The 15,592-nt window shown below is 43.3% G+C and overlaps 1 protein-coding gene across 3 annotated transcripts in view; it reads right to left on the bottom strand.

The window, feature by feature from the left end:
- Positions 1-15,592, bottom strand: part of LHFPL3 (LHFPL tetraspan subfamily member 3) — a 231,489-nt gene that overhangs the window by 20,881 nt on the left and 195,016 nt on the right. Inside the window, exon 3 of one of the 3 annotated variants that reach the window (XM_030263775.4) lies at positions 15,239-15,266. The exons of 1 other annotated variant lie outside the window; for it this stretch is intronic. In XM_030263775.4, the coding sequence (XP_030119635.1) occupies positions 15,250-15,266 (17 nt within the window). In that variant the 3' untranslated portion in view covers positions 15,239-15,249. Of the gene's footprint in view, positions 1-15,218; positions 15,267-15,592 lie in introns of all 3 variants that reach the window. One more of the 3 variants, XM_012568867.5, reaches the window with a different exon arrangement.

Genomic DNA, 15,592 nt, shown 5'->3' with positions numbered 1-15,592 from the left:
GCACCTCTCTGGCAGCCTCCTCCAGTGTTTGATAATGCTTGCTGTAAAAAAGGTTTTTTTTTAAAGTTTAAATGTAATTTCCTGCATGTCAGTTAGTGTCTGTTGTGTCTTACACAGTGCCCAGGCACCACCAAGTAGAGTCTGGTTATGTCTTCTTTACTGGGCTCCCATCAGGTGTTTGTGCACACTCACAAGGTCCCTATTGAGCCTTCTCTATTCCAGGCTGAGTGACACCAGCTCTTCAATTCTTTTCTCACTCAAAATCCCTGCTAAATTTAAGATGAACAGTGCCACTCACTGCTTTCCCTGTGACCACTGAGACAGTCATGTTGCTGTACAAGGTTTTCAGGTTTTCTCAGGTGTGATTTCCCCTTTGTAAGTCCAGGCTGACAATGTCTTATCAGCTTCTCATCCTTTGTCTTTGGAAATGACTCCATGACCTACCCAAGAACTGAGGTAACACTGCCATGTGTGTTGCTCCCCATATCATCCCTCTTGGAGATAGGAGTGACACTGAATGTCTTGTCTGTGGTGTGCCCAAACTTATTGTAATTATTTAACTACTTTTTTGATTCAGTTGGTGAATACAAAAATTATTTCCATGGTCACCTTCTTACTATGGAATGACAATCTTTCCAGGTGCCTTCCCCAGCAACAGTTCTCCTTGATTGCTCTCTCCATTCCAAACTCTTCATTTCCTGATGTTCCCTTTCTAGGGAGTGTGACCAGGACACCAGCCCAGTGCAGGTGTGTCACTGGGATGTTTCCTCACACACTGGGCTGTTTCCAGAGGACTCAACCTCTGCCACAAGCCCATTCAGCTGCTGTGAGGAGGGAATGCAGTGGGAACTGCGAGCAGCTCAGAGGACAGAGTGGGAAGTGTGAAGATCTTTTAAAGCTACCTTTTCTTCTCTCTCTATCTTTCCTAATCGATTCTTCATCCTGAAGAAACTCCTGTGGGATGCTGCTATCTGAAACTTGTCTCCCTTCCCCCCTTATTTCCATTGCTCCCTTGGCAGGTGACAGGCAATTTTCTCCCATTTATTAAGGTTATCTTTTCCTATACCCATCACAGGTTTCAATCTCCTCTGTCCTTTTCTGCTTTCTATTCTCTTCTTTTTTATTCTAAAAAGAGAAAAGAAGGGAGCACCAGCATCCTAATTATTTGTATGCAAATATTTCCTCTACTTTTGTCCTGATTTAGCAAAAGTTAGAGTCCTAAAGGAGCAGGCAGGAGAGTCCCTTTTATTCCCATCAGGCATTCTTGCAGCTTCATTCCTGGCTAGCAAAGCAGTTTACAAGACCAATGGAAAACTGACATTCTTTTATCCCTGCTGCAAAATGTGTTTTATAATTATGTACCCTATTCTAAAATGTATATGTGGCCTTAATCCTCCTAATATGTAGGGCTTAATATGTATAAAAAGCCTGCTATGTACATCATCTCAGCACAGAATTTCAATTTCTAGAAAGGCTGAGACTGAATTAAAAAGGAAACACTGTGCATGGCAATGAGCTAATTTTGACAGGCTGAATTAATTTTAAATAATAAGGAAGTAATTTCCATCTCACTAAATGCCTGCATTTTTCTGTAAAAATAAAACACTATAGTCAGAAAGATACTCTTGAGAAGTGTCTCTCATAGAGATAAGCAAACCAGATAGCAATTAAAAAAGTAAATAAATCATAATTACAATAGTAAAAGGTAGTATTAAGTATTAATGCACTTCAAGCCCAGCTACTTTGATTGATTTCTGCTTTATCTCATTAGCTTTATAATCAGAAAAATATAATCATATGAAGATACATGGATTTAAGCACAGACAAATACCTCCAGCAGTTAGACATGGTTGTTTTAAGGATGCAGTCATAACTGCCTGATGCAAAAGAAAAGACCATGAGAAAAAAAGGCATGGAAAGATGTAGAGGAAGAGATCTCTGCACCACCATCCCTGGTCCCCACTGCCCGAAAACATAAGAGGCTTGCAAATGAAATATTCTGTGGATGGTCACATAGGGGACAGGGCTTTCTGTGTTGAAGCGTGACCAGAAGTGATGATGTTTGACATGGTAATACCCATCTGGAATTGAGAAGTGATGTTCAAATCTCTCTTCTTGAAGGGGGGATTAATTTCTGTACTCCAGACTAGTCAGGAGAGTTTTCCCACCACCAGAATGGGAACACAATGGGCACGTGGCACTGTTGAGGGTTTGCACCAGAGCCTCAGGGTCCACCCTCGGTACTGGGCTGTACTTTGTTTAATGGACTGTGCACAGGTACACCCTGGTAGATCCATGGTGTTCCCTTGCTGTGGGGAGGACTGTAACCACCAGACACCCTCCACATCCTCCTTGAACAATGAATTATTTTTTGCACAGCATCAGGAGGAGCATCTATGTCATGGGTGTCTGTGCAGTCTCCTCTTCTCTAGCAGATTCTCTAGCATATTCTGAGCCAGTGTGTAAGGCCCTTTCCCAGATTCAAGGCAGAAAATACACCTCCTTTTTTAACCAGCAACATGGTGGTTTGAACATCTGCCTAGAAAAGGGAGATCCTGGAGCAGCTCTAATCCTTGCAATAGCTGCTTGACTACAAAGAGTTTTCTAAAATGTATCTTTCTTTGTCCTGTAAATGAAACTAGGAGAAAGGGGATATAAAAAGCAAGATCAAGGATGACATTGTAGCCTGGTGACAGGGGCACTAAGCTGTGGGAAAGGTGATCTGACTTCCCTTCTCTGCTCCCATTAATATTTAATAGTCATTAAATTAACAGTCAGGGACGTGTAGGATTAACTACAGGTCAACATCCTCATACTTATATCTGAATGAATGAGATAGTGCTAGTATGGATGGAAATAAGCTATTAGCAATGAGCATGGCCAGTATGTCAGTAACAGGCACAAATTTAAATGATTTAAACACTGTTCCTGAAAACCAAAACAATGAAATGGCTGCCCTTATACAGAGACCCACACAAACCCTGCACTAGTGCTGAAACCCCCAGAACAAACACCCACAGAGATGTGAAACACTTCAGCAAAAATCAGCCCTTTCTGTCTGTGTATTTGCTCAAAGGACTTGCAAGAGACTGACACTGCTGATCACAGGGAAAACAGCCATAAACAGCTTTTCATGTAATCAATAGCAGTGTTCCCAAAAGAACCTGTGAAGGATGCTGAAACTGATCCACCTGCACTGCCAGGAGAGGAGCTGAGGACCCCTGCACCAAGCCATCAGGCTCATTTTCAGGGTTGGAGTGGCTGATGGCTGGAGCCACAGGAGTGTCCTTCTGCTCCCTCCAGCCTGGCTCTGACACTGAGGCACAGAAGAACCTGATGTCTCCCCTGCAGTTCCTTTTTTGGGTGCAACTTGGGAACACCATTGACTGCAGCTGTTAGTGCAAGATTCCCTCATCTTTTCCATGCTCTTTAAAACGAAAAGCAGTCTAATTTCAAACAAGCTTTTCACTTCTGGAGGAACCACACTGAGGACTCTGATGGCCAGCTTGTTCCCCTGTCCCTCAGTGAAGAGAAGGACAAGGGGATAAGCCTGTTAGTCTATTTTGTTGAACTAGTTTGCTGTCTCCCTGTTTAGGGAAGGCTTCCCACCAGCTGTGGTTTCCCTCTGCAGATGAGCAGAGAGGAGGAGGGCAGTCCTCCACAGAGGGATGCCTGCTGGATTTGACCAGACAGCTCAGATCTCAGGGAGCCTTTTTTCCTACAGTTGCTAAGAAACCAAAAACAATCAGCTGCTGAAACAACTGTATATTGCATTTTTCCCTCCATTTGTCTCGTACTGGATTACAGCAGCTTTAAGGATTGCTGGGCTTTCCCTGTCCTCCTGATGGTGAGGGCAAGCACAGTGCTGGGGAGGAGAGTTTGGCCTCAGTACATTTGCTATAGGGCTCCAAGCACACAGGTTGTTTCCATGTGTGGCCATCAGGGATTTCCCTCCCTTGGACTGTCTGCAGGGTCTCAGGAACACCTTTCCACCTGTGTCATTCCAGAGCCCTTTCATCTCCCTTTCCAACTGCTGTCAGCACATCCACCCAAGTCACCAGTAGCTCCAGCTGTGATTTTATTGAAACCTGCTGTCCAATTCCTACTTCAGTGTCTCAAATGTCTTCATTTATCCCCTTGCAGGCCTGGCTCTGGCTATCTTCTTGCCCACAGCCAGTCACAGTTTGCCTGGGAGAAGGAAGGGACAGTGATGATTGCCCTGCAGAATTTTGGAGTGCTAGCAGGAGACCATATGGGTTTCCCTATGGCTGAGAGCCAGATGGCCAGTGAGCCACTGAAGAACAAAACCCCACAGGAGGTTAATACCTGCTGGGAGCATCACCCAGGAGAAAACTCCCATCCACATTTAGCTGCAATAACAGAAACAAATGAGAAAATAGGCTTGGGAAAAAGCATCCTTAGTCAAGTCAGAGGCAGGTTTACAGATCTGCTTTGCGTAGTGCTAGCACAAAGCATTTGTCTCTGGTTGAATGGGACTGGAAGGCTGCTAAAAAACTTTGGGGAATTACCTTCCCTGCATAAATGACTAGGTGAACTTCACTTCTTTACTCCTCTGTCATGTCAGCTCAGCTGCATGTTCACTATTAATAGGTCCAACTCTGCAGAGTCTCGTACTGTCTTGGAAATGTCACCTATAAAGGTACACAAATAAAGCTAGAACAACCTCAAAATATTAACTGCTCTGTGTGTTTGCTAATAGTTCTGTGCTGACCATGAGGGCCAGATTTCTGTTCCCAGTACAATGCCTGTAAATTCTACTGGTTCCCTGGCGGGCTGGGGTTGTTTTTATTTAGTGGTTACGTGTTGTGCTTCCCTTACCTGGAACCTTCTGTTCTCTGATGGAGCTTGTGGCTCTTACAGCAAGTTACAGCCTTTTTTCCTGCAGCCTTGGTAGAAACTGGTTGTATCAGCTCATATATTTTGTAACTCCAGCAAATAATTCTGTGTGTTGTGCAGGTCAGTAAAACAGAGATCTCTACTGCACAAGAAAGAAGCAACACAGTGTTGGGAGCGAGGGGGACCTGGGCTTGGCTCGTGAACTAAGCATGTTGTGCTGAGCCAACACTCCTGGGAGCTCCTGCTCTGTTTGGGGCAGCAGGATGAGGCTTTTCTGTGATGGTGTAAACGCTGGAGTGAGTATGGGGCTGAGGGGAGTGTGAGGGCATGTGAAGGAATAGCTCAATGGTGGCCAGAGGAGCCTGGAGACAGGCATTCCCCAAGAACAGGCAGGTATGAAAATAAAGTTCTCACCTCCCATATGTGAGGTCAGACCAGAAGTGCACTCAGTCCACACCTCTTTTCTGGCAGTGGCCAGCAGTGGGTATGTAGGTCAGGGCAGGGAAAGCCATAGGGATGTTTCCTCAAAATTATGTACCATCCAGCAATTTGGAGGGGGGAATTTGGGAGCCCAACAGCCATCATTGCATATAAGTGTCCTGAAAATCTTTCTGCCATGAATATATCCGTTTGATTTGTGAACCTTTTCAGCACATAAAACCCCAGATGGGGAACTACAGGCAAGTGAAGTCCAGGTCACCCAGGATTTGTCTGCCTGACTGTCCTGAAGCTGCAGCCCGAGGCAGTGTGTCATCCATTAAATCATCTTCCTCTCCTGAGGGTGAATAAGCACTGACCCCACTTCAGACTCCCCAGGAGACAACAATCACCCAGTCAGTCATTAATTTTTCAAGTGGTGTGTGTGGCTTTAGGTTTAGAAGGGAAAAAAGGCTATTCCCTCAATCTCAACAGCATTATTTGCAGTGACCTTGTGTGTGCCCTGTTCTGAAGCAGTGAGGGAGATTTGAGATTTGAGTTTTGAGAATTGTGGAAACAGTTTGCTGCACCTTCTTGTGCACCATGGATGATGAGGAAAAATAGGAATGACTGACTAACTGAGTATATGGCCAAGTTACCTAATTGGGTTCCTCCAGACAGCTGCTATGCTTAGCAGGAAATATAACTGTATTATTATATGATGGCACATGATTTATCAAATCCTACAAAAGGAATATGTGTTCCCTGGGTTTTTATTCTTCAGAGCAAAATACTATTTTTTTCCCAACATGTTTCTATCAGACAATGGTTAAAACCATATTTTTCTGACTGAGTTCACTGTTCCTGAAAAAGGCTGAATTAAATCTTCAGTATAACCTAATAAGAGAAACAGCTCCTAAATCACGAGGTGGGAAGAGGACACTTTAGGGCTCAGCAGATCACTAGAATGAACTATATTCAGCCAATTCATGTGATTTTTTTTTTTTTTTTGGTTTTAATTTTCTACCTGAGAAGTGACATTGGCTATTTACTGCACACATGTGAATCCCCAGGCCAGCAATGGTGAGTTGGTACCTGGTTTGTAGGTTTTACAAAGCAGGTTGAGCATTACCTGTGCTTTCCCTCACATGGGCAGGGAATAAATAAATGCTATAAATACTATAAATACTATAAATACTACCTGTTGCCTTTTGTATAACATGCTCATCAAAGGTTATGTGAAGCAGACAGTTTTTGTAGGGCTCAGTAAACTTTACCACTGTCAGTGACAGAGTTGCCTTTAAAGCTGATGAAAAGCTGTGCACTGTTACAAGGCTCTGGATCAAGATCAGGGAGAAACATTTCTTATTAGGGGCATAATACCTACAAATTAATTAAATTCTAAGCATGTGAATGGAGCATCAAATTATTTTATACAAGTTATAATTAATTAGTCATAGAATTTACAAAGAATTCTGGTAAGTTATGACTTGTGCATATTTGCAACATTTTTAAAAACCTTTTACAAATGACTTGACAATCTTAGCTGCAGGATATTATGTCCTTTATGGGTGACTTTGGCAAAATGAATATAGCCCTTTCAAGCCCTCTAATTTTGGATGACAAAACAAAACAACAATCTGAAAAATAACAACAAAAAACCCAACAAAACCAAAAAACCCAAACCAACAACAAAAACAAAACCAACAGAAAACCCACATGAATATCCAGGCTCTAAAACCTTAAACTTTTAAGTCCAATGAAGGGCATCTAAAAATTGCCAGCTGCCTATAAGTACTCTGCTTTACAGACTTGAATGAGTTATTCTTGTATATGCTTTCTTAAATCATCAGTACTCTTTTTTTGTTTATTAACTTTGATATGCAATTGACAACTCTATTCATTACTCTACAGTGATATACTTAATCACAACTAATTCTTGTTATTTAGAAATCTTTGTGGCATCTCTGATTTTTCTAATCTGTTATGGATGTTATCTTTAAGGAATATGAAAATGGATGTATTAATTACAAACTGCTTCAGAATTGGCTCCTGTCAGGCAAATAATTTTCTGCAAGTCAGAGAGCTGAAATAGCTGCTTGGATATAGTAAATATTTTTAAGTCCCATACTCAGCCTGAGCACCATACACAAGGTAGAGGTGAGTGAATGTCCTTTGGATGGTGGGTAGTGTGCCCTCTGCTCAAGAGACTCTCCTCTGACACTATCTTGTGGTCCTCATGTCACATTCCTTTATTTTTCCACTGGGGAAGGAAAAAAAAATCTGGCAGATGACACAGCCAGACACTTTCCCTCTCCAAATCTCAATCCCAGTTTCCTTTCCAAAGGGGACTTTTCATCAATGTAACTTTAATGTAATGCCAGGTCTTTCATAGGCATTTAAAATACTCTTCACTTGTAATAAGAGAATGGAGGCAGGAAACATGCAGCAGCTGTATCTCCTCCCCAGAAAGGATGTTTTTGACTCAGAATGGGCTGTAGATCCTGTGCTACAAAAATGAATGTCAGACAAAGACTGACTCTGGTTTATTTGGAGGTAAGTTGAAGCCAGGCTAACTTGGGCAGGAGCAGGGCACTGATTCCTCCTCCAGCTGCCTGTACTTTGTGCAGAGGAGTACAGAGAAAGAGAATCACTGCTCAACACCAGAGGCAGGAGCTGTGGGTGGGACATCAAGGGATGATTTGGGTATAACACAGACAAGACTGATTTCCTGAGAAAACCTGGAAATTGGTATGATTTGAACTTTGCTGTGGTGGCACTCAGGGAGGAGGTTTTGTGTTGCAGGAGGCCTGGGAGAGCACAAAGAGGAAAAGGAAATGAGCATCTCAGAAGAAAGGAGAAAAGTAGGAAAAGTCAAAGAAGTAGTTTTATGGAAACTTCAAGAGGTTGGACCACAAATCTGACAAAAAGGATGAAGGTGAAACAGTGAAAGGATTTAGTGGTTTGCTAGAGAATTGAAACTAGGAATTGATTTTAGTTGTGACATTTTAAGGGAAGACAAGGTGAGCATCAAGAAGGCCAGAACAGAGAAGGTTGTGAAAACTGAGGATGAAGTTATCATAGCTCTACTGTGGGAACAAATATAATAGATAATTTTGTAGGATGCTCTTGAGGGAATGTCAGTGGGATTAAATGACAGCATCAGTCTGGAGAGAAGAGAGGATGGTGATAATGTTGAAAATAGCACTGGGGGTGTGTGCTGCCTGGATACAGAAGCTAATAGGTTTACCAACTACAGTCAGACAGGGTGGGCATGTGAAGTAAGATAAGGGGCTCAGCAGCTAGAGCTTGGGCAGGGAGGTTGGACCAGATGACCCACTGTGGTCCCTCCCAACATTACCCATTCTGTGCTTCTGATATTTAACCCAGTGCAGCCTCCCATACACACGTACTCTTAGAATCACAGAATCATTAAGGTTGAAAAAGACTTCTAAGATCATTGAGTCCAAGAATTAACCCATTAAGCTGCTCTGTTTGGAGAAGTTACCTGGGCAGCATTTGAGGATTTTAGATATTTGCTCTCAAAGTTTATTAGGATGGAGGTGTTCATGTGCAGAGCCCCCTGCTTACTTGGTCCAGTCTGAAAGGCACAGTAATCCCGTGGATGTGTGTCACACTCAGAGGTCTCAGTGTCTATGACCATGCCTGTTTCCAGGACAATCACCCCCTTTCTCTGCAGTCCTAACAAGTGGCCCTTTCCCACATACCTGGGCAGAAGCAAGTTTTACAAACTGAAGGGAATATGTGCTGGATATTGAACATACCACAAAATGTACATATCTATGCACATCTGATCTCAACAAGGGACCCTCTGCCCCACTGTTTTTTGGATGGTTTGGTGTGTCATGGCCTTGAGTCAGGCACCTGAACTCTTTCCTGCAGGGATTATATGATATTCAGCTAGAGGTAAGCATGTTCCCTGCAGAGATATGCTATTGGTAGGAAGATGTAATGACTTAGATGAAATCATTACTCATCCTTCCAGTAAGCTGTGTCCTGATTTAGTAACATATTCCATTTGTAGATCATATTGTCTCTGGTGAGTCTGTTTTACAACAGAAGTACAAACAAATTAAACAAAGTTTTGATATGCTTTTATCAAAGATTTGTCCCTAGTGTCCTTTGATTTACTTCTTGAGATCTCTTCTGGCATGAACTGGATAGAGGCAATATTTTCTCTCCCTCAAAGTGGATCTGAGCTCAACACCTCTGAGAATATATGAGCTCTGCCTTCAGAGTTGGCTTCAGGCATTCTGGAGAATGACTGCCCTCCCCTTAATATATATTAGACTGAAGACAGCTCTATGTCTTCATTTCAGTGAAATTGGTTTTTTCTGCATTTCCTCGACATCCACAAAGTAGTGCTTTGGGTATCCCAAGCCAGTACCAAAATGAAAAAAACCTCTCTACTTTCTTTTATTTTTTTGCTGGCTGACAAAAGGAGTTGCAAAGGTATATGCTCCTCTGGCCCTTAACCCCACTTGCCTCTCTAGCGAGGACCAAAATTAATGACAGATCAGATTTGTCAAGAAGGGAATATTCTTGCATTTTGCAATGTTTGTAATTGTGTCACAGAGGTTAGAGATGGGTCTAACTTATTAATTACCCTTTATACCACTTCAAGTCTGTTAAAGATGGGTTCCTAGAGTAAGAGATATTTTTCAGTGCATGTTTTGATATGAAACAGAAATTTTGTAATGGGAAAAAACTGATTCCATGAGCACCAGCAGAGACTTTTTTGTCTGTAGTCTGAATTTCAGAGGATCATTTACTGCTGAAAATGCTGTGATTGAGCAGATGAATGCTTGAAGTCTCATGTCACTTGCATGATTGTCAATAGGACTACAAAAGGGGAATGTATCTTAAGAAATAAGAAAATGTTCTTACAGATAGGTATGTTGGATGACTGGAAAATCCAAAATAGCTGTGCATCAGGAAGACAGGTAAGGCAGCGTGTGCAGGAGCATCAGCCTGCTCTAGCTCAACTCATGTATAATAACTTGCCAGTTTAATGTATTGCCAGGCTGTGAGAGGCTGCTGGTCTGTCTGGGTTTCTGCCTGTTGTATTCTTTGTGTGGTCTGGATGCAGAGAAGGGATGTCACATGCAGCCACTATGAAAGAAGCCTACAATACACAGCAAATCCAACCCTTAATACTGGATAATTTCAGATCCTTTGGCTAAATTGGATGAGTAGTTCATCTATGGTTTCCACCCACTGTGGTCCCCATGGCACTGACAGCATCCACCTGACACTGGAGTCCCTGTGGTAGGGCAGGATTTGGGGTGGCATAGGCCCAGCCAAGCTGTCTTCCATAGCAGCTGTGGGAAAGGGGCTCTGCTCTTGTCTGTGAACAACCCCAAGGTCTTTGTCCTGCTCAGACCTTCATGGTCTGTCTGGTGGGTGTTGGTCATAGGGAAATGCTGGCATTTTGGGGATGCATGATACAGAAAGGCTGGCCAGCCCTAATGAAGGATTAAAACTGCTCTATCAGAGGAAGGAAGCTTGAGGTCTGCTGAACCTTTTGGATGTCTTTGAAAAAGGCCTTGCAATTTTCACACATCAGGATAGTCTTTGGGTAAGAGAGGCATTGGTATTCCAGCAGGCAGATTTTGCTTTCCCAGCTGTCCCATGGGCTCTCAGGAGCAAGCTGGTCTGTGGCCCTTAGCCAGAAAAGCACTTAGATAAGAGCACACTTCTCAGTCCATGGATCATCCTGCTGAATTCGCCAGGGCTCCTTATGCACTTCCAGGAAGCAATGTGCTTTGCTGGGCTCTGTCTCAAGTCCCCATATACATAAAGCTCCTCCACATCCTTTGGAGCCATATTAATATCCTGGATGGAGTAGGGATTCTGCCCAAGATTCCACTCCTTGCTTGAGTTATAACCACACTTTCAACAGTGAATGAGTGAGTGTGCTTCTGCTTGAAGTTAAAAAGCACCATTATTTTGGGTTGTGAGCAACATCAGCCTCAGGGAAGGGAGAGCTGTGCCTACACACTATTCCAGTGATAAACACAGAGACCCTTGTTTACTCCCTGAATAATATGACTTTGAGTTCAAAGTTGGCAATGCTGGAGAGGATCAGCACATGGCTGAGCACAGCAGGTGGGGGCAGAGGAAGAAGTGGTGCATTACCCTTTTTGTTACAGATGGCTCCCAGAGCCTCAGAGGTGGCACTATAACTGCAGCTTGAATGAGGGATGGGTCAAATGGAAATGTCAGGACAGAAGACCCTGCAGAGACTTGCATAAGTGTCTAGCAGCAAAGGACAGACAGGGATCAGGACATAAGAAGAGAAAGGCTGAAGGCATGCCTAGCTCTGTGGTGCAGGGAGTATCTGAACAGGGAACAAAGGCAACTCAACAGGAGGCAAGAGAGCCAGGCAGTGACCCTTTCAGAGAGCATTGACTTTTGCTTAATGCTCTTGTGGGGCAGATGAAGCAGCAAGCAGCAGCAGTGTGGACATATTCAAGGCCACCCAGCATCAGTGTGAGGAGCTCTGTGCTTGCCTGGGAAGCACAGAGGGTGTCACAGTAACTGAGACTTCAGAGAGAAGCCACCAGGGCAAGAAGCCAGACTTCTAACCTGACATGGTCAAAAATGTATGTGGCTGAAGGGTGAATGAAATTGTAGGAGATAATTTGGATCAATTATGGCATTCTGTGAGTAATTTTTTGGGGATTTAACCTTCATGTGGGGAACAAAACTGCGCTGAAGGTTTTTAGAAAAAGGACTCCTGTCATTTGCTCGGAATGGTGTAACTGGTGAAGCTAGCTCTGTTGCAGGGTTTGGTGAAGGTTGGAGGCTCTGAGGCTCAAGGAGGAAGGCAGCTGAGACAAGAGGGTTTGCAGAGGAACACATGGGAGCAAGATGCAGTGGGCCACAGCGTCAGTCCCTGTGAAGGCTGCTGGGGTTGGCTGAGCGTGTAACACTGGCCTGTTGTCACCCTAAGAGGCAGAAGCAGTGTGCACTGGACTTACTCCCTTGTGTGTGTGTGTGCACAAGAGGGAGATGATGACTTTCAGCAGTCTGCAGTGTTTCTTCAGGTCTGTCCACCCTTTCCACTGAATTTGTGTCCTGGTGCACACAATTTAGAACCATGATTGCATTCATTCACTGAGGCTTTTATCATCATTAAAATAACAGCATCATACAAAAACATGCAGGAGGGAACCTCAGGGGGTCATGTGGATCACTTCTTTTCCCAAGTTAGGCTAATTGCATCAGTGTCACTTCTAATGGTGTTGAATGATATATCCCTAGGGCTTTCCAATACTGGAAAGTCACAGCACCCTTAGGGAATTGTTTCCTCTGTTCTCCCCACTGCTGAAAAGGCTGTGGGAATTTTGTTCATAATATCTGATTTGAATATTTCTTTCTGGAATTTAAAACATGGTTACAGGTGCTATTACCCCATATAGGCACTGAAAACCAAAACCACTCTCATTTATGGACTGCTCCCTCATACTTATAAGAGAACTGAGTTGGAGACGTCCTTGGCATAGAAGGAAATCAGTGGGGAAACCAAGCTTCTTCTGGCAGAACTGGGCTTACACAGAAACCAGAGATGGCTGTGTAAGGACATCAGCATGAAAAACCCAGATTATACAAATGAATAGGCTGAATGTTGCAGAGAAAGCAGCTCTCTGCCAGATAAGGTGTCTGAGAGACAGCTGGTTCCATCAAACTTGCAATGAGGGTCAGAGCACTGAGAAAAGGAAGGTGGCAATCAAGAGGATTAGCCCAATTCAGGGACTCTGAATTTTGAACTAAGACTAATTTAGGGGAAGAAAATGGGAGCAAGAATGCTTAGTAGGGTACTTTGCGAAGACAGACTATTCACAAGACTCAAAGACAAATTCAGGATCCTTAAGTGGAGAGACAAATCTGTGAGTTGTCTTCTATAAAATATGGTCTGTGGACACCCATTCACCCAAAAACTATGGGTAGATATTGGCTATTGGTTTTTTTGTGGTGTAGGATGAGGGAAGATGGGCATTCTGGCAGTAAGGGTGTAGAGTTGTGCCAGCACAAGGGGAGGAGGTGGGAGGTTGTGGTGGCCCAGCTCTGTGTATGTCATGGCTCCAGCATCCCTGAGAAGACACATTTTTTTTGGGAGCCAAACTGAAGAAGGAACATGGTGACTTTTTGGCAGGTGGGAACAGAGATGTGTGGCGCTCCTGCCTCAGGGCCTCAGCTGAGTCTCAGAGCTCTGAGTGCTTGCAGGAACTCACTGAGGAAAAGGAGGCAGGAAATCACAAACCCCTTATTGATTCCCTTTCTTTTCTGCAACCCATCCCCAACACTAACCATATTTGAAAATACAACTTCCAGGCTTCTTTTACAATGGCTAAAAAAAGAAAAAAACCCAAACCTTAGCTCTAGAGAGAATTGTTTTGCCAGCCCTATTTTTCTCTGGCTTTGAGTTTGCCATTGACGTTAATTAGGACTTCCTGAGCCTTGTTAGCCTGGCATTTTCCTTTGTTACTGAGAACAGCGAAGGTGACCTTGCTCAGTAGGTGGATTTTCTCAGCTCTGACAGTCTAATCATTAATGTCTTAGGAACAGAGGTAGGGATCTTACACAGGAAACTTGAGAAGAGCTATAAAAACATCATGTAGACAGCTGGCAGTGTCAGCTGGCATAGCTCCAATAATTCAAAAGTAGAAATGTTTCTGATAAGTCATCTTGATCTCACACAACACATGCTATTCAACACTTATTTTTTGTTGCATAATAAGAAAACAACAAATATCTATCTGTGTAAGCTCAGTTGCTCAGTTGAACTGGGGATACTGTGAGTAATACCCAACATTCAAGAAACTCCATTTTATTATCCAGGAAAGTGGACCAGTCACCAGAACACTGATCTCTGGTGGTCTGGTTTTGAATGATGGTTTTAAAGTTATTTTGGTGGCTTCACTCTACTCCCCACCAATACAGTCACGAAACTGTAGAATCATGGACAACTCTAAGTAGAAAGGCACTTCACGTATTCCAATTCCCTTGTCAAAGAAGGTCCAAAACAGAGCAGGTTGCTCAGGATCTTGTCCAGTCAAGTTCTGAGGATCTCCAAGGATGGAGATGATACTACCTTTCTGGACAACCTGGTCCATATTTGACCAGCCTCATGACAAAACCCCCCCACCAGCACGCTTAAAATATGAATGAAAATCCTGTGAGAAAAGAAACCCAGGAAAGAAATAACTGAGTTCTGCCTCTCCATACCAGGCAGCACCGCAAGACCCATGTGGGTAAGTCCGTTTGAAGCTGCTGTGATTAGTCTCACCTTCATAAGCTTTACATACACTAAGATTAAAAGTACTATATAAACACAGGAAAGCATTGTATTTGCTCATAGCAGAATTTTTAAACAGAGACTGCAAACAACATTTATATTTCAATGTGTCATCTGCCACATGAAGCAAGAGTTTGACAGCAGAAGAGTCACAAAGCCCTGGCAGTAGCAGAGCTGTCCTGGCCAGCCAGGAGCCAGCCTGGCTCCCAGGGAAGGCAAAGCGGGAGCAGCTCTTTCCACCAGCAAGCACGGGAGGGTCGGTTCTGCTCCTGACCCCTTTGAACTGTGCACTTCCACATCTCTACCCAGGATTTCTAAACAGTCATATCCAGGGGCGTCCTGATCCTAGCAGGTACCTCTGAAGGTCACTTAGGAATCGCATACACAGCTTGCAGATTTGCCACTAGCAGCTGCCACAAGCTACCAAAAAAGGCAGAATATTAAGACTACACAAAACCAAAGCTGAGCTGGAATATAAATATCAAATGAAACACTTACATGTTGCTGAACATGCTGCCTAAATCAGAAACACGAGACAACAGCAGAAAGCCATGCAACGCGTTTTGGCAGAAGCACGCAAACATTTCACAGCTTGTCCCCTGGATGCCATGCTCACACTTACGTTAGTCTGTGTCATACTACCTGAACTTGTTTTAAGCATTTCCATCATCTGTGAGGTAGGGAGGGAAAAACAAAATAGTTAAGGTATAATCAAGTGAGATTTTGCACATCATAGTATAATTTGTAAACAGTCTCTTTATTGGCTGTAGTGTGGAGAGTGTAAATGGTTCAGGCTTCTACCTCAACTTGTCCAGACAGGGAACTTTCTGAAAGCCAGGTAAGTGAGTCAATGGATTACTAAAGAGGCAGATGAAAAAAACTGGGATTAACGGAGGAAGAAATAGTGACAGAACATAAATAAACACATAAACAAGTAAATAATTTTGGTGTCAGTAAGATTATTTTTTTTGCTGTCATGTCAGAATCAAAACACTC

This window comes from Taeniopygia guttata, chromosome 1A, assembly GCF_048771995.1.
Source record: "Taeniopygia guttata chromosome 1A, bTaeGut7.mat, whole genome shotgun sequence".
Classification (NCBI taxonomy): Eukaryota; Metazoa; Chordata; class Aves; order Passeriformes; family Estrildidae; genus Taeniopygia; species Taeniopygia guttata.
Note: the sequence above shows the minus strand (reverse complement) of the source record. Positions and strands in the feature narration are given on the sequence as shown.